Source organism: Canis lupus, chromosome 38, assembly GCF_048164855.1.
Source record: "Canis lupus baileyi chromosome 38, mCanLup2.hap1, whole genome shotgun sequence".
NCBI lineage: Eukaryota > Metazoa > Chordata > Mammalia > Carnivora > Canidae > Canis > Canis lupus.
Genome location: NC_132875.1, coordinates 8582338 through 8600894, shown reverse-complemented (window position 1 = coordinate 8600894; position 18557 = coordinate 8582338). Strand labels below are relative to the sequence as shown.

At 52.6% G+C, this 18557-nt stretch overlaps 1 protein-coding gene across 1 annotated transcript; it reads left to right on the top strand.

Annotated features, from left to right (window-relative positions):
- Positions 1 to 2817: 2817 nt before the first annotated feature.
- Positions 2818 to 12943, top strand: C38H1orf115 (chromosome 38 C1orf115 homolog). Its single transcript, XM_072814927.1, has 2 exons — positions 2818 to 3099; positions 10463 to 12943. The coding sequence occupies exons 1-2, from the start codon at positions 2833 to 2835 to the stop codon at positions 10580 to 10582; spliced, it is 387 nt and encodes a 128-aa protein (XP_072671028.1). The 5' UTR covers positions 2818 to 2832; the 3' UTR covers positions 10583 to 12943.
- The last annotated feature ends 5614 nt before the right edge of the window (positions 12944 to 18557 follow it).

The window sequence follows — 18557 nt, the reverse complement described above, 5'->3', positions numbered from 1 at the left end:
GAGGGCAGCCTGGGTGGCTCAGCGGTTTAGCGCTGCTTTCGGCCCAGGGCCTGATCCTGGAGATGCAGGATCGAGTCCGACATCAGGCTCCCTGCATGGAGCCTGCTTCTCCCTCTGCTTCTCCCTCTGCCTGTGTCTCCGCCTCTCTGTGTCTCTCATGAATAGATAAATAAAATCTTAAAAAATAATAATAATAATAAAAAGAAAACAAACTGAGGGTTGATGGAGGGAGGTGGGTGGGGGATGGGCCAGGTGGGGGATGGGTATTAAGGAGGGCACTTGATGTGATGAGCACTGGGTGTGGTATATAAGTGATGAACCACTCCTGAAACCAACATTATACTTTATGTTAACTAGCTAGGATTTAAATTAAAATTTGGAAGAAAAAAAAAGGAAATGTTGTGATATTTGAATAGTATTTCGTATGAACAAAAACCTTGCATATTTTACCTTTGTATTTGATATGCAGTCTGTGGGGAGAGGGGCTTCTGAAGTCAAGTTTTTGTTTGTTTGTTTGTTTTGTTTTTTTTTAAGTAATCTCTAAACACTCAGTGTGGGGCTAGAACTCACCAAGAGTTGCATGCTCCACTGACTAAGCCACCCAGGCACCCCTGAAGTCAGTTTTATACTCAGAAAAAGGACTGTTAAGACCTCTTTCTTTTGTATATATAAATTAATAGTTACTTTAGTTAAAAAAAAATCCACAAATCTAGCTTCCCTTAACCTTTGTTTTATTTACTAACCTAATTACTGTAAGGAGGATTTTTACCATTCACCCAATTTAATTATCTTAAACATTTTAAATGACTTTTACAAGCTTAATATATTTAATTTTCAAGTATTTCAGCTATGTATACAAGGCTATGTCCTTCTTACAAATATAGTTAATTAAATTTATTTTTTAAAATATTTTATTTATTTATTTGACAGAGAGCACAAGCCAGGGGAGCAGCTGACGGAGAGGGAGAAGCAGGCTCCCCGTGGAGCAGGGAGCCAGATGGCTTGTGGGGCTCCATCCCATGACCTAGGGATCATGACCTGAGCCACCCAGGTGCCCCTAGTAAATTAAATCTACTTTTATGATCCTTTGAATGCAAACGTGTAGCTCTAAATCAATTACTTGATTATACATTTTAAGTTGGAATCATAAAACTAGTATTTGAATATCCCTATAAGCTAAATTGTAAATATTTTATGTAGTTATAGCAACATATCCAAATCATTCTTAAATGTATCATGCACTTGAATACTATTAAAATATTAATGAAATAAAGAACCCATATTATTTTATACTTAATTCTTATTTTCTAAGCATTAAAAGATATTTACTGGCAGAGAGGGCCCCTGGGTGGCTCTTGATCTCAGCTCAGGTCTTGATCCCAGGGTGGGAAGTTCAAGGACCGCCTTGGGCTCCTGGCTGTGCATGGAACCGACTTTTAAAAAGAGAGCTTTTATTGGCATAAAACAGTAAGGCTTTCCCCAGAAGTTTAAGATTCACCGTGAAGGGGCGCCTGGGTGGCTCAGCGGTTTGGTGCCTACCTTTGGCCCGGAGCATGACCCTGGAGTCCCAGGATCGAGTCCCGAGGAGACGCAGAGAGAGACTCAGAGAGACTCAGAGAGAGGCAGAGAGAGAAGCAGGCTCCATGCAGGGAGCCCGATGCGGGACTCGATTCTGGGACTCCAGGGTCACGCCCCGGGCTGCAGGCGGCGCTAAACCACTTTTCTTTTCTTTTCTTTTCTTTTCTTTTCTTTTCTTTTCTTTTCTTTTCTTTTCTTTTCTTTCTTTCTTTCTTTCTTTTTCTTTCTTTTTCTTTCTTTCTTTCCTTCTTTCTTTCTTTCCTTCTTCTTTCTTTCTTTCCTTCTTTCTTTTCTTTCTTTCTTCTTTTTCTTTCTTCTTTCTTTTATTTCTTTCCTTCTTTTTCTTTTTTTTTAAGATTTAATTTATTCATTCCTGAGAGACACAAAGAGAGAAGCAGAGACACAGGCAGAGGGAGAAGCAGGCTCCATGCAGGGAGCCCGAGGCGGGACTCGATCCCGAGACTCCAGGATCATGCCGTGAGCCGAAGGCAGGCGCTAAACCGCTGAGCCAGCCAGGCGTTCTTTTCTTTTCTTTCTTTTCTTTTCTTCTTTTTTTCTTTTCTTCTTTCCTTTCTTTTCCTTTCCTTTTTTCTCTTTCTTTCTTTCTTTTTTCTTTTTCTCTTTTTTCTTTTCTTTCCCTTTCCTTTTCCCTTTTTTTCCTTTTTCCTTTTTCCTTTCCTTTCCCTTTTCCTTTCCTTTCCTTTTTCCTTTTTCCTTTCCTTTTTTCTTTTTCCTTCCCTTTTTTTCCCTTTTCCCTTTTCCTTTTCCTTTCCTTTCGTGTGTATAATTTCCGACCGCCTTCCCCGAAGTCCGTCCCGGTGCGCACCCCGCGCATAGCGCGCCCTCACCAGCGCCCCACCACGGCCTCGGCGGCCCCCCCCTTCTTCCCACCGCCTCTGCCGACCCGAACGTGGCAAACGACGCCTCGTTATTTGGAGGGCGGGGTCGGCGTGTCGGGCACTTGGCTGCGCGCCCCGCCTTCGGGGTCCCCCGCTGGGGTCTCCAGGTGCGGGGGGTGGGGCGCGGCGGGGGCGCAGCTCCGAGCCCCGCGGCCTGGGGGCGCTGCCCCCGCGTTCCCCGTCTGTCCGTCCGTCCGTCCGGGCGGCGGCGCAGCTCCGAGCCCCGCGGCCAGAGGGCGCTGCCCCCCGCGTTCCCCCCACCGCGTCCGTCCGTCGGTCCGTCCGTCCGGGCGGGGGCGGGGCGCGGAGCCCGGCGTCTTCTCGCCGCGCCCTGGGCCGCAGCGGCCGCAGCATCATGACGGCGGGAGCCCGGCTGCGGGGCAAGGCGGCGAGCGGCTTCCTGCGCCGCGGGCCCCGGGGCCGAGCGCGGACGCCGGCGGACGAGGAGGCGGCCGCCCTCCTGGAGCCGCCCGAGCGCGGGGCCGAGGGGCGGGCGGGGGCCCGGGGCGCGCGCGCGGTGCACCTGGCGGCGCTGCCCGAGCGCTACGAGCCGCTGGAGGAGCCGGCGCCCGGCGGGAGGCCCGCGAGGAGGTACCGGCAGAAGCTGAAGAAGTGTGGCAAGGTGGGGCCGCGGGGCCGGGGCCGGGGCCGGGGTCGGGGTCGGGGCCGGGGCGGGGTCGGGGCCGGGGTCCGGGCCGGGGCGGGCCGGGGTCGCGCCCCCGCCGGCGGTCGTCCCCGCGCACCGAGGAGGGCCCGTCCCGCGCCGGGAGGTGACGGGGCAGCAAGTCCAGGTAGGGAGAGGAGCCAAACCAGAGCCCGGGGGGGGGGGGGGGTGCCCGGGAGCCGGCCCCCTGGGACATTCCCAGCAAGCCCCCGCGAGCCCCCCCCCCCCCCCCCCAGGTGCACTAGGTGGGACAGAAAGCCGCGTCCCTATTTTACAGCTGGGAGCACGGAGGCATTCGAGCGGTTGGGTGACCCAGCTGGGAAGCAGGGAGCAGCTGCAGGCCGGTCCCGTCGGGCCCCCGGGTCTCCGGCGACAGCCTCTCCAGGGTATCCCACCCGCCCGGAGCCGTGTGGGTTATTCTCCCCCCAAGCGCGTTCCCCGAGGTTATTTCCAGGGCCTGGGAGCTCAGCAAATACACAGAGAGGCGCTTGTTGGATCTACTTTTCCCTCTGGCAGCTGGCTGTCGGGGTGCTCTGGGACCTGCAACGTCCTTGCAAGGCCTTTTGCCTTGGAGCATGGGGGGCGAGGGGGGATGTAGAGGGGGGCGAGAGAGAATATGAATATGGGCTCAAAGGACAGTGTCCTTCGCAGGGATCAAAGCCCAAGGCAGTGCCCAGGTCCCTCTGCCTGGAATCGCTGGAGGCTACTTCTGGCCCCGCTCCCTGGGGCCTTGAACAAGGCCACCCAGAAGATCACAGAACTCATTGTGTCCTGGCCAAAGGCCTCATCTGATTCAGTTCTCCTTATCTGTGTCCATCAGTGGCCTCTCTTATCCTATCTGAAACCATCCAGTCTCCACGCCTAGAAAATTCCATGCATCATCCCCCATAAAAGCACATCAGCAGCTCTGGGCGCAATATACGGCCCCGGCAGTGATGCAGTCTATTAGCGGCAACTCCGAAGTGGGGACTTCCAGGCTCAGGGTCATGCTGGAAGTGACCATCCTCTTCCTGGTCTCAGTGGAGCACAGATGCCACCGTTGGCCTCTTGGCCGGTGAACCAGTAAAGGTGGACGTCTCAGGTCAGGGGCTGACACCTGAAGACGGGTTTCAAGTGCTCAGTTCGAGCAGGGATTGTGCTAACAGCTCGGGGTAGAAAAACAGATGGAATGCCACCTGCCCTAGTGAAGTCCACGCCTCCCGGGGAGCTCCTGGCATAGCCGGGGCACCCCACAGAGCCCCATAGTCCAGAGTCCTGAGGAATGAGGGTTTAAAGTCAGGAGCATTTTGAAATCAATGGTGACATGAAACTTGGCAGAGAGGATTGAGGTTTCACAGGTAAATGACAAGGTACTACTCACACTCACTAGGATGGCTGCTATTTAAAAAATAACAAATGGGGCAGCCCGGGTGGCTCAGGGGTTAAGCACCTGCCTTCAGCCCAGGGCATGATCCTGGAGACCCGGGATCCAGTCCCACGTCGGGCCCCTCTGCCTGTGTCTCTGCCTCTCTCTCTCTCTCTCTCTCTCTCTTTCTCTGTCTCATAAATAAACAAATAAAATCTTAAAAAGAATAAATGTTGGCAAGGATATGGAGAAATTGGAATTCTGTGAATTCCATTGCTAATGGAAATGCAAGATGGTACAGCTGCTGCGGTAAACCGTTTGGAGGTTCCTCAAAAAAGTACGCATAGAACTGCCATGATTCAGCAACTCCACTCCTAGGTATACACCCCAAATAATCGGAAAGAAGCACTGATGTATACACACATATATTCGAGAGAGAGAACATATCGAACAGTCCCATGATCATAGCAGCGTTACCCAGAGTAACCAAAAGATGGGAACCACCCATATGTCCATCCGCTGATAAATGATGAACAAAATGTGGTGTGTGCATAGGATGGAATGCTATTCGGCCGTAAAAAGGAATGAACTACTGTTCTGTGCCACAGCGTGGGTGAGAGGCAGGCTGGCTGGGTCCAAGGAGTGTCCTTGGCTCTGTGCAGGATGACACTCAACACCCGAGCCAAGAAGAGTCGTGAGAGCAGAGGGTTGTTTTTTTTTTTAAGATTTTATTTATTTATTCACGAGAGACAGAGAGAGGTAGGGACACAGGCAGAGAGAGAACCAGGCTCCATGCAGGGAGCCCGATGTGGGACTCGATCCCAGGACCCCAGGATCACGCCCTTAGCCAAAGGCAGATGCTTAACCGCTGAGCCACCCAGTCGTCCCCAGAGCAGAGTTTATTGAAGATGGAGAGAATATAGATAAATACAGAGTGTCTTGGAGACCCGGGAAGAAAAAGGAGTTTTGTCTGTGCTTGGGGCCTGGAGCCTGAGGATAATGGTCTGGTGCAAGTGTCTTCTCAGTAATCCAGGAACAAACAGGTGTGTTTGTGTGTCCTCCTCCGTTAGACAGGTAGACCCTGGAGCCAGGGATCTCGATGAGTCAGTGGTCTTGGTCGGGTCCCTCCTTAGGTGTTACCTGTTGTGCTGGAAGACTCCAAAGCAATGATTAAATGCTTGCCCTTTACAGGGACGACATACAATATCTGTTCTATAAGGTGTGTGTAGGGCGAGGGTGTGGGCCTGGCGAAGATAGAAGCGGGAAAAATAAAGAACACTTTTTCATGGGACCCCTTTATTTCCCTGTCTCATACGAACCTTTAAACATTATGCTAAGTGAAAGAAACCAGACACACGAGATCATACTGTGTGTGTGTAGGATTCCGTTTATATAGAAGATCCAAAATTGGTTAAGTGCAGAGGGAGGGAAGGAGATGGGTGGTTGCCAGGGCCTGGGGAGAAGCAAAAATGATGGGCAAGTGGGTAACAGGTGTGTGCGGCTCTTCCTTTTGGGCTGATGGAAATGTTTCCGAAGTAGGTAAAGTGCTGGTCACACAACACGGTCCATGTGCTGGATGCCACTGAATTTTTCACTTTAAAATGGCTAATTTTTGTTTTGTGAAATTTTTTTTTTAGTTTAAAAGATTTTATTTATTTGAGAGTGAGAGAAAGAAGCACAAGCAGGGGCGAGGGGCAGAGAGAGAGGGAGAAGCGGGCTCCCTGCAGGAGCCTGATGCGGGACTCGATCCCAGGATCCCGGGGTCACGACCTGAGCCAACGGCAGACGCCCAACCACTGAGGCACCCAGGCGCCCCTCCGCGTTCTTGGAGGTGTCGGGGAAGGTACCCGGTTAGGTTCCAACAGGGAGGAAGGAAATAGCCCACCCCTCTTTGCTGAAAATCCAGGGGAACCGCCAAGCCTCCCTAGCAGTGTGGGGAGGTGAGTCTTTCCCTTTCGGGGCCCAGTGGAATAAGGAGTGACTCAAAGGCTCCCCATTGTTAACGAGTGGCTTTTCCTTCAAGGAAGGGGGTTTGCAGTTCCTATTCATGTGTTAACCGTTCAAGTCCTGCGCCCAAGTCCCTTCCTGCGTCTGTTTAAAGAAAGGCATTTGGCCTTTGTGGGCCACAAAAGGATTTCTTCTCTCCTGCTGCCCAGGGGTCCCAGCCCGTCCCTGTGTCCTGCAGCTCCAGCCTCGGGAAGGAGGCTGGGGGCTCAGGGGCTGTGTCCTGGCCTCTGGCTCATCCGTCTGAGTTCCCTGGGGACTTGTCAGGAATGACACTAGTGTTCACCTGGTGCTTTCACTGTCGTGGAAGTGCCATTTTCTGGGAGGAGGGAAGGGAAGGGAGCAGATGTTTGCTGTTCTGCTTCAGCATGCCAGGTGCTCTGCTGCACATTGTGTGGGACCTCTGAAGCGTCCCTAAAACCTTGGAAAGCTGGGAGGGTGAGGCAGGAGTCTCGCCTGGCACTGCCTGTGCAGGAGCACATGGGTTGAGGCGACTCACCCCCAAAACTTAGCTTAAGAGGAGAGCTGGCTTTTCCCAGGCACCCCTGAGAGCCACAGGGGCAGTGTGGATAAGGGAAGTAAGTAAATTTTGTTCCTCAGGCAGCTAGGAGGGGGTGAGGGGGGGATACAATGTGTGGAATAATAGCCTTTAGCTCAAGAGGGAGAAAAATTGTCCGCATGTCCTCAGTTGGTGGCAGCAGGAAAGGCCAGGAGCGCTGGAGCCAGGCCGCCCGGCTCAAGCCCCGTCCTGCTGCCTGTTGCTTTTGTGACCTTGTTCTGGGCCCACGTCTTTGCCTCCATTTCCTCATCTGAGACATGGGCTAAAACTAGGGTTCCGGGCAGGAGCAAGCGGGTTCGTGCACACAGAGATCTCCGAGCTCACCTGGCTCGTGCCAAGGCCTTTGTGACTGTTTGGCTGTTGTCCCAGGGGGTGAAGGAGAGACCTCTCAGGACGGCTGATTTTCTGATTCGTTTTTTAATCAGGCCTCAGCAGCTCAGAGCAAAACCTCGGTCTGTAGCCCACGGCTGAGCTCAGCTTTGTGCCTGCGTCCTGCCCACATCTCAAAACCCAAGACGTGATCTTCATATTCAGGCGGAAGCGATCCTTCCCCCTGTGGATGGGTTTTGGTTTGGGTTTTTGTTTTATTTTTTAAATATTTTATTTATTTTGAGAGAGAGAGAGAGAGAGCACGAGCAGGGGAGGGGCAGAGGGACAAGGAGAAGCTGACTCCCCTCTGAGCAGGGAGCCCGACTCTGGGCCCCCTCCCAGGACCCCGGATTCATGACCTGAGCCAAAGGCAGATGCTTCACGGACAGAATCACCCAGGCATTTTTGGTTTTGGTTTTTCTGAAACTGGAGAGGGCAGGGAATCCCTGGCTTCCCTGGGGGTTAGTTGAATACAGAGGACCCCCAGAAAGTGTGACATCCTGTGACAGCTGTGACAGATTACCGCCAACACAGTGGTTTTAGGACACCAGCAGTTGCACATGTCTGGAGGCCAGAAGTCCGAAATCCATCTCCCCCCTGCTGACGTCAGCAGGCCGGTTCCCATGGAGGCCCAGGGAAAAACCAGTTTTGTTGCTCTTTCTTGCTTCCCGAGGTCCCCATCCTCCAGCATCACCGCCAGCCGCGTTGATCTGCAGATCTTTCCCTCTGCTTCTGTCGTGACATTGCCTCCTGTCTGACTCCTCTTAGAAGGACAGTTGTGCTCCTTCGGATCCGTGTAAATATATAGGAGGCCCACCTGCATGATCCAGGAGCATCTCCCCATCTTAAGACCCTTAGTTTTTTCTTAAATCGTAAGCTATCCATTATTACTTTTAATTCTTTTTTTAAAAAATGTTTAAAGATTTTATTTATTTGAGAGAAAGAGAGAGCAGAGGGAGAGGGAGAAGCAGGCTCCCCACTGAGCAGGGAACCCGAGAGGGACTCCATCCCAGGACCCCGGGATCACGACACCTGAGCTGAAGGCAGACGCTTAACCAGCTGAGCCACCCAGGCGTCCCCTTAAGACTCTTAATTCAGTCACATCTGCAAAATCCCTTTTGCCATATAAAGCCACGTATTTATAGGTTCTTGGGATTGGGGGGGCATTCTTCAGCCTCCCACGCTCCCCTGCGTCCCCCACTGCTTCTCTGACAGATTATTTGGTCTGAAAACTTGACTCCCATCAAATAATTCAAAACCTCCCTCAAAGGACACAGAGATGGCCTTTGATGGACATCTCACATTTCTTTCTATCACTTTTCTCGAACCTGCGTTCTTCTGACAGTGTTCCAGCTAATGAGCTATTTTAGTAGCTTTTTTCTAAATTGCAAAGATGAAGTGACTCACAGCTTTTGAAAATATCACGCTGGGGAAAATGGATGTACAAATGCCAAAAATGTCAAGTTTAACGCAGGCCATCCGTGACTCCGGCGGTACTGCTTATACAGGACTGTAAAGCGTAACAGTACTTGCTCCCAGAGAACGGTCTTTTGTTATTGTTACTTCAAAGAGGTAAGTAAAATTCTCCCACTGAATCTTCCTACACATTTATAGACATGTCTCTCGGCAACATCACACTCCCCCCCCCCACCCTCCGCATGCACCCTAATACCCCACCGAGAAGTTGACAGGCCACGTGCCAGGAGTCAGGGTTTGGAGAAGCCATAGATGTTACCTGGCTCTCTCCCAGGTTTGGTTTCTTACTTAGCCTGAGAGTTTCCAATGGAAAGTCCCAGGCCCTTTCTGGGTGCTGGGGATACAGTAGTGAGCCCAAGAAAGTCCCTCCGTCCGGGAGAGGGGGAGGGTCAGCCTACTAGACAGACAGGTTTGCTGGGCAGTGGTGGCTCTGAGGGTTGTGATCATGGTCAGGGATTGTAAGTGAAACCAGGGATGCTAGGTGCTTGTCGGAGTTGGAGAAGTCGGGGGGCTGAGAGACAAGGTGTGTGGTCAGCCTGCAGGGATGTCGACATTGAGAATGACGATGGGAGTTAGGGGTGGGAAGAGGAAGGAGGGTTGAGTGGGCAGCAGCACGGCTGCTATTGGTGGGATGGTGGTCTCGAGTCTTATGTTGCTGTTCCATTTGAACCTCGTGGATGCCCTCCCCCCCCCCTCCAGAGCCAGGCCATGCAGAAAAGGAGTGGGTAGCAAGAAAGCACAGTGGAGGCCTCAGCCTTCAGGAGTTTATACTTGTGCTGGAGGACGCAGCAATCAGAAAACAGCGGGAGCCTCTAGAGCCAAACATGCCTCTTGGACCCGAGTCCGTCCTGGGAGATGGAGGGACGGCAGGGTGGGCTTTCGGATAAGGTCAAGGAGGGGACCCTTGACCCCCCTTCAGATGATGCAGTGACTTGGCTGGAACAGAGAAGAGGAGTAGGCTTTGGTTTAAAAATAAAACCAAGGGTACCCAGCTGGCTCAGTCACTAGAGCATGTGACTCTTGATCTCAGGGTCACAAGTTCAAGCCCCATGTTGGGCATGGAGCCTATTGTGAAAACAGCAAAAAGACACAACTGGCTTGGTTTTAGAGCTAGCACCCTCACCACTGTTCCCAGGATGTCCCAACTACCTGGACATAGGCAGTGCTTGAAAGGACTTCGCAGCGGGGCACCTGGTGGCCCAGTGGGTTACGCGTCTGCCTTTGGCTCAGCTCATGGTCCCGGGGTCCTGGGATCCAGCCCCGCATCGGGGCGCCCTGCTCAGAGGGGAGTATCCCTCTCTCCCCTCTCTCTCCTTCCCTCTCAAATAAATAAAATCTTTAAAAAAAAAGAAAGAAGAAAGAAAGAAAGAAAGAAAGAAAGAAAGAAAGAAAGAGTACTTTGCAAGATGGTAATGTGTCTTCTGAACCCCCACATGTTCTCGAAGTGGGGGTGGATGTGGGAACATGTGCTAATTTGCCCTGAGAGGCTGAGGGGGAATGGTCCTTTGTGCAGGGATCAGAGTTGCCTCACCCGGCCCTTTGCTTTTCTCTTGTCTTCTCAAAAATAGAACGTCGGGAAGGTGGTCATCAAAGGCTGCCGCTACGTGGTCCTGGGCCTGCAGGGCTTCGCCGCCGCCTACTCCGCCCCATTCGGGGTGGCCACCAGCGTGGTCTCGTTCGTCCGCTAATGGAGCTGCGCCCGGGCCCCGACGTACCCTGAGGATGGGAGCCCCGCGGATCCAGGACCATCTCCGACCTGAACCCACCAAATCCTCGCAGGAAAACCATGTCTCTCTTTGCTGAACTTGGATGAGTGCTGTGAACGGGACGTCCCTGCCCATCCGCTGAGCTTTGTACGACTCCAGGACACAGGTGGCTCCGACGGACAATCCCGCAGAGAGTTAGGCCCCTAATTCTGGTTTGGTAGCACCGGAGCCTTCAGGGGGTGGGGGGTGGGGGGTGGGCATCGAGGCAGACACCTGACAGATGGGAGCACTCTGGGGGGGGGTCGCCGAGCAGTGCTTACAAGCGGGGAGAAGGGATTTAGACCTGGACTAAGATGATCTGTTATGTTCTGGAAAGATCACGGGCTGATACAGTGCTCAGCACTCCTGGTCCCCGGCTGCCTCGGTTCTGGGGGCAGCAACAGAGCTGCTCGTCTGTCGTGCGCCCCATCTCCTTCCTCCACCCCATTGTCGCCAGGAGTTTAATTATGGGCTTGAGAAGAAGGAAGGAAGGAAAATCTCTTTGAAGGTTGTGATGCCTTGAAAACTGTTGATGACACCATGTGACTGTGGAAAGCAGATAAAGCTTGTGATTCCCACCCCGACCCGGGCCCCGAATGTGCAGCTGGCGGTGAGGGAAGCGGGGAGCTCAGGCGCAGGCTGCTGGGCTGGAGAGGGTGCTTGGAGGAGTCGCCCCCGTCGTGCCCAGTCCGGCCCAGTCTGGCTGGGGGTTGGGAGCTGCCCGCCTGTGGCTGGCTGCTGGGGGGGCCACTGTCGCCTGCTCCTGCCAGCTGTTGGCCGCCTCTCCGCCAAGCCACCAAAGGTGCTCTGTCTTGGGAGAGAGGGAGACACTACGTCTGGCAAGGAGAGTGTGTGATTTAGACAAGGACCCAGTAAGTAGGAGATTGAGGTGCTGGAAGTTGAAACGAGAAAGTTGATGGGAGGAGAAGAGGAAGTATAAACCAGGCCTGGTTTATCAGCCCTGGAAACTCTTAGGTGACTGGGTTTTTGGCTCCAGGTGGGGACCAGGGATGCTGGGTGGCTGCAGGTGACATGGCTGGTGCTTAAAACCCCCCTGAGGCCCATGAGCTCTCACTGGCTGCCTTGGTGGCATCCTTCCTCTTTGGTGCTGCCAACCTTTGTCCGCATCTCACTTGGATTCAGAGGCTGGCGCCTCATGGGTCCTGGGCTGGATGCTCCCCCGCAGATGACCCAGGGACTGCCACCGGACCGTTCGTTGGCAAGGGAGGTGAAAGAACGAGGGGGCTCCTCTTACCACACCCCTCCGCCAACCCCCGTGAGAGGCCCCGTCCCCCCGTTTCCAGAATATCCAGAAGTCTGGATAGTCGTTGCTGATCAGTCTGCAGGGTAGGTGGCAACACCTGCGTGTTGCCCCAAGAAGTTTCCCGGGCCTTGCCCAGGAGGCCTCAGGGCTGCTGCCTTGCTGGTCAGGCCAACCAGCTGGCACCAGGGAGTGGAGAAGGTAGGAAAGACAGACAGATGGACAAGAAAAAGGCACCCCCCGTGTAGGAGAAGGTGGTAGCGAGGCGCTCTGGAGGCCCATGTCGAAGATGAACTTGGATCCCGTTCTGCATCATTAATATTTGTGAGGAAAAGAGAAAACAGATGGTCTTATTTTAACTCAAATGATCAAAGTTGATAGTGGCACATTTTCACAAGATAATTACAGATTGCCTGGTCACACTGGGACTTGGGGGGGCGGGGGGTGTCGGAAAGAGACCTCAGTGGAAGAAAAAGCCAAGCATAGTTTAGTGGGAGAGCAGGGCCTGGGCAGCCACCGGAGATGGGAGACGGGAGATGGGAGGAAGGGGCTCAGGGTGGGCTTGGAGGACGATGCAGTCCCGCCCCGGAGAAGCCCCCCTGAGTCCCCAGAGGGATGGAAAAGTGACCAGGGAAGAGACTGGAGCTGCCAAGGCCTGGCCCACGGAGACCTTCCCCACCCCACCCCCAAATTGGAGACACTACCAGGCCCTAAAACCCGAGTAGTCTGATTAGGAATTAACCTAGAAGTTTCACCAGTCGGAGCCTTGCGGGGATTGTCCCGGGAGCCAGATTCACATGTACAGTGATGAGCTTGTCCGCAGGGTCACCGGGTGCTTGCTTCCCCGCCGACAGGACCTGCAGGTTGCAGATTACCTTTTTGCCTTTTTCTCTGTCTTCAGTTTTGATTTTTTAAAAATGTCCGGATCCACGCCCTACTGAGGATTGAGGTTTAGAGCTTTGCCTTTAGTGCTTGACCAAGAGGCTCCTTTTGTATCCTTTGCTTGCCCTATGATGTAAATAAAACCCTTAATTTGTACAATGTTTCTGTGTGTGCAGAGTTTTTCTCCAGCCTTGCCCAAGAGATGTCTGCAGCCTCCAGTGAGGTGGACCTTGATGGGCAGGAGAGGTCAGGGACCTCCTTGGAGCACCTGTGCCACCCCGGGGCCCAGGGGGAGGAAGAGAGGCCCAGATTCCTCTAGAACTCTGAGGTGTCAAGGTAGGGGGTGGAGAGTTCTCTAGAAACCCTTCGGCGTGCAGGAGGAGCCTCAGCTCACGCATCGGTTGAAAGTGAAAAAAATTTTTTTTCCATATCATTATTTTTAATGTCCAACGTTTATAATATGAGGGCCAGGGCTTTCTCCTCAACTCAAGTTTATAAATTTTTGATTGGCTTGTGAGGCCAATAGGGATACTTCTTCTTGTCTAATTTGGTTTCTGGGAAGACTTCATTCAGGTCCTCAATGGTCATCTGATCAAATGGAATTATGTTCTTCATCTTCTCTAGCTTTTTTTCATATTCTTCAATCCTGGCCTTTGAGAGGGATGAAAACTCAGCACAGCTTTTCACATCTTCTTTTTCCTCAGCATCCACCTGGACAGTGTATTTATCTCTGGCACAGGAACCTTCAGGGCATTAAACTTCTTCTCAAAGTCATCTACCAAGCCAGCCTTTGCCACATTGGCCTTGTAGTAAGCCCAGTCGATAGCAGGTGGTTTCTCAGGAAGAGTAGCCAACCTGGAGGTAAGCATCTCATTCCAGGATTTCAGGGAGTTGGCAATGGCCTTCTGGTTTCGGGGTATGATCTCCCCAAAAGCTACCCAGTCAATGGTTTTTAGAGCAAGTTTTCGCCCAGCCATCTTGAGATCCTTCACGGACCCCAGCGGCCCACAGTCCTGAAAGTGAAAATTGCTAGAACCTCCAATTGTTGAAAAAACCGCCCTCTGTGCTCTGGAGCCAAAAAAAAAAAAAAAAAAAATGCAACTCGAAGACCAAGTCTGGGTGGAAAGAAGGAAGATAGTGTATCACTTTGCTGGGGGAAGGAGGCTGCAGCTGGCTGGTGCCTCCCAGACCCCAAGCCCACCCAGAGTAGAAAGGCTGAGGGGTTTTTAGAGGAAAATACAGGATCTGGGCGGATTTGATAGGAACCTGGGCCGTGCTCTGAGCCGTGGTCACCAGGTCTCCAGGTGGCCTGGCGACTGGCACTGGCTCTGACCATGGGGTGTTGTTACCAACTCTCAACGTCTATCCCAATCCCGAGCTCTTGGAACAAAGGATTTTACAGAAAAACTGTGAGGGGGAAGGGGGAGAGGCTTCAGGAACAAGGAAGAGAAAGACTGGTTCAATTTAAAGTCCAGGGGATCCCTGGTGGCTCAGCAGTTTAGCGCCTGCCTTTGCCCTGGGGTGTGATCCTGGAGACCCGGGATCGAGTCCCACACCGGGCTCCCTGCGTGGAGCCTGCTTCTGCCTCTGCCTGTGTCTCTGCCTCTCTCTCTCTGTGTCTTTCATGAATAAATAAAATCTTAAAAAAATATTTAACAAAAATAATAATAAAGTCGAGCTTTATGTCCCTATTGCAGGGTTTTGATTGAGAGCCTCCTGTGGGACCAGGAAGCTGCGCTTTTCACTCGTGGCTTAGGAGGTGGTGAAGCACCTGTTCCTTCTCTCTGAGTTGGGAAATGCTGGCCCTTGGGGTGGGAGGTGGGGGGTGCTGCAGGTTGCAACTGCCAGTAGACTCCCCAGGTGGGAGTCTCAGGTCTGGGGGGGGTGGTGGCTGGCAGGTGCGGGTCCCATGTAGGGCATCTGTAACTTGCCCTTTGACTGAGTCCCCACAGAAACGGTGGGAAAGGGCTTGCAGTAGAACAAGTACTTCTTTTTTTTTTTTTTTTTTTGAGATTTTATTTATTTATTCATGAGAGACACACAGAGAGACCGAGGCAGAGACACAGGCAGAGGGAGAAGCAGGCTCCATGCAGGGAGCCTGATGTGGGACTTGAACCTGGGTCTCCAGGATCACGCCCTGGGCTGAAGGCGGCACTAAACTCCTGCACACAGTTGTGCTGTGAGTCTTCCGATGCCACCAAGCAGGTGTCTGACACCGGTTGGGTGTTCAGCAGTTTAATTCCGTTTAACACCGTTCCCAGGAGAGAGCATCGGATCCCACAGATTGAAGGGCTTAGTCCTCCTACCAGACGGACCCCCACTTCAGACCCCACTAGCAAGTCCAAGTTGCCAGCTGTGCTTTTGGTTGACCAGCTGCAGATCGGAGGTTCCCACGACACCTTCCTTGGCTTCCGTTAATTTGCTAGTGGGGCTCACAGAACTCAGAGAAACATTTTACTCACTAGTACCTGTTTATTATAAAAGGATATGACTCCGTTATAAAAGGACATAACTGGATGGAAGAGATGCACAGGGCAAGGTCTGAGGAGAGGGTACGGGGCTCCCAAGCCTCTTTCCCCAAATCTCCAGTGTGTCCACCCACCTGGGAAGTCCCTCGAACCCTGTTTTCATGGACACTTTGTTATGTAGGATGATTAAGTCAGTGCCCATTGCTAATAGAATTCAATCTCCAGGGGATCCCTGGGTGGCTCAGCGGTTTAGCACCTGCTTTGGCCCAGGGCGTGATCCTGGAGTCCCTGGATCGAGTCCCACGTCAGGTTCCCAGCATGGAGCCTGCTTCTCCCTCCTCCTATGTCTCTGCCTCTCTCTCTCTATGTCTATCATAAATAAATAAATAAATAAATAAATCTATCTTTAAAAAAAAAAAAAGAATTCAATCTCCATCCCGTCTGTCTGCCCTCCCAGGAGGGAAGTTCCAAACCTCTAATCACAGGGTGGCCTCTCCTGCCAACCTGGTGGCCTGCCTCGTTAGCATAACAAGACACCTTGGCTCTCCTCTGGAGTTAGAAATTCCGAAGGGGTTTTTTGGGAGCTTGTGCCAGCATCAAGGACCAACACCGACTATGTGCTTCTTATTATAAATCACGATGGCCCAGGCAGGTGAAGAGAAGCCTCTGGACTCCCCTCCCCGCAGGGGGGGGGGGCACCTGTGTCCACCTGCTGTTGGGCCTAGAGCAAGGCAGCCCATGGGAGACCTTGATGTCTTCAGCCACTTGGGAATCGCCCCCGCTGTCCCCCTCTGCCTGGCACCTGCACTTGGTCAGAGGACCAGGAAGCCTCCAGAAGCAGGACTAGAGCTCAGGCCGCCTGCACCTCGTCGTCCTCCTGGGCTTGGCTGCGAAACCCTCCCAGCAGGTTCAGCTTCAGGGAGCTGCTGCTGCTATGGGGTTTGCCCCCACAATGTCTTTTTTTTTCCACTCCTGACTCTGCAGGAGCCCCGATAAACCGATGTAACTCTGTGATGCCATCATCCCCAAACTGTTTTTGAAAACTTTATAGATCTCTCCGTAAATGTATTTTCTAATACAAATTATATAGAGTTATAGGGGGCGCGGGGAATGCCCTCAGCATCCGTGTGACGGCTGTATTTGAGAAATTCTGTGGTTTGGCTAAAAGCCTGAGGGTGGGGGGAATCTCAAACTCCCTTGACCCCTCGTGGGTAAATGTGGGGAAAAAATAATACATGAGATTTTTTTTTTTTTTAAGAGCCAAGTTTTTGAGCCAAACCACTCCACCCACTGAACTTCATAACCAAGGGGAAAGGAGGTCTCTTCAGATTTTCTAGAAGCCTCAGTGCCAGAGCCTGGTAGGTATGAAAGCCACGAAGGGGCAGGGCTGGGAGGGGTCAGGGAAGGGCAGGACAAAGATTTGGTTGCGTGGGGGGGATGTGCCAGGCCCAATCTCCCTGCGGGGGTGCTCGGGAGTGCTCGGCACCTTGCACCCTACAGCTCCACCCAGGACGCAAATTAGGGGCAGAATTCAACACCTCCAGGACTGGCTCTGCTGTGTTTTGCTGCAGGCGGTTTTCAGGTGATTCACTTGCATAACCTGTTGACAAGGCCCTAAACAAGTGCGTCTGGCTCAAAGCTGACAGAGAAATGAGGCCAAAAGTACAGACCAGGGTCAGAGCGTGCCCCTCCTTTCACTTGCTCTTTAACTCCACGCAGATCCCTTCCATGCAGACCCGCTTTCTTCGCCCAAAATGGGGGGAAACAATTCGTGTCTGTTCCCCTTCCTACAAGAGGTGGTTAGAATCACTGCTGGAGTAGCAAGTAGCACCTTTCCTTTAAAAAAAAAAAAAAAAGGATTTTATTTATTTATTCATGAGAGACACAGAGAGAGAGAGAGAGAGGCAGAGACACAGGCTGAGGGAGAAGCAGGCCCCATGCAGGGAGCCCGACGTGGGACTTGATCCCCGGACTCCAGGATCAGGCCCTGAACCAAAGGCAGATGCAAAACCACTGAGCCACCCAGGTGTCCCATGACTCAGGTTTTATTAGACGGTAATAAGTGACCTGTTTCCAACAATAGCTAGGACCCCCTCAAGGTCCTGGAAACTTTGCTTCCAAAATTCCTTAGAGAATAAGGAATCCTTATTCTCAGTCCTCAAACCCCTCCCAGCTCCCAGGGGTGTAATCAGCCACCCATCAAGGCAGCCGCTCTTCCTGCCCAGGGATCCTGTCCCCGAGGCTTTAATAAAACCACCACTTTGCACCAAAAATGTCTCAAGAATTCTTTCTTGGTCGTCGGCTCCGGACCTCCCCCCACCAGACGTCGCCTCATTCCAAAACTTCATCAATCCTGTGGCCCGGAGGCCCCGCCACCAGGGCCCAGGCTGTGCTTTCAGCCACTTCCAGCTGCCGCTCGCTGCCCTCTGGGCCTGTTACCCCCGAGGGACCACGAGGGAGAGGGAACTAGCACCATAATCACAGCCCACATGCACCCCTGAGCCCCTAACACGATCAGGCGGGGAGCTAGAAGCCCCCAGGGAAAGTCTCAGCGGGGCCACCAGCCGTCATACCATGGATGTCTGAGATGCTGAGATTACTTAGCTGCTGCTTTACCACAGCCAAGGCACAGGATGTACAGACTGCTTCTAGTCTATTCCTTATTTTATTTTATTTTATTTTATTTTATTTTATTTTATTTTATTTTATTTATTTTATTTTATTTATTTTATTTATTATTTTTAAGATTTTATTTATTTATTCATGAGAGACACAGAGAGAGGCAGAGACACAGGCAGAGGGAGCAGCAGGCCCCATGCAGGGAGCCCGATGAGGGACTCGATCCCAGGACCCCAAGATCACCACCTGAGCCCTCTGATCCCTTGGTGTATCCCACAAGCTTCTCTTTTATTCTGCATTGGGTGAATCACTCCACCGCCTGTGCCACCAGCCCCCACCCAATCAGGATGCCCCCCACCTGATCTCAGCACCCCACACCGAGGGCAGGACATGCAGCTGGGCCGGGGAAGGGATCCGGGACCCCAGGTCAGTGTGGTTGAATTTACTGTCTGTTGCCACACTTCCTTCGTGGGATTCCTGCAGCCATCGTCGCTGTTCCCACCGTGTTTCCCCCCAGCGCCCAGGGCCCGTGTACCCGAGCCCCCAGGCTAGCAGGAAGCCGCCCTGCATGACGGCACTGGCATCCGACCACCTGGCTTCCCGTCCTCCAGCCCCGTGACCTCGGACAAGTTCCACAGCCCCTTGGAATCTTAGGGTTTGCTTTCTTTTGTCGAGTCGAGGGAGTAGG

Coding starts and splice junctions, on each gene's coding strand:
- C38H1orf115 (XM_072814927.1), top strand. CDS start 2,833: ATGACGGCGGGAGCCCGGCTGCGGGGCAAGGCGGCGAGCGGCTTCCTG. Junction 3,100..10,462: donor AGCTGAAGAAGTGTGGCAAG/GTGGGGCCGCGG, acceptor TCTCAAAAATAG/AACGTCGGGAAGGTGGTCAT.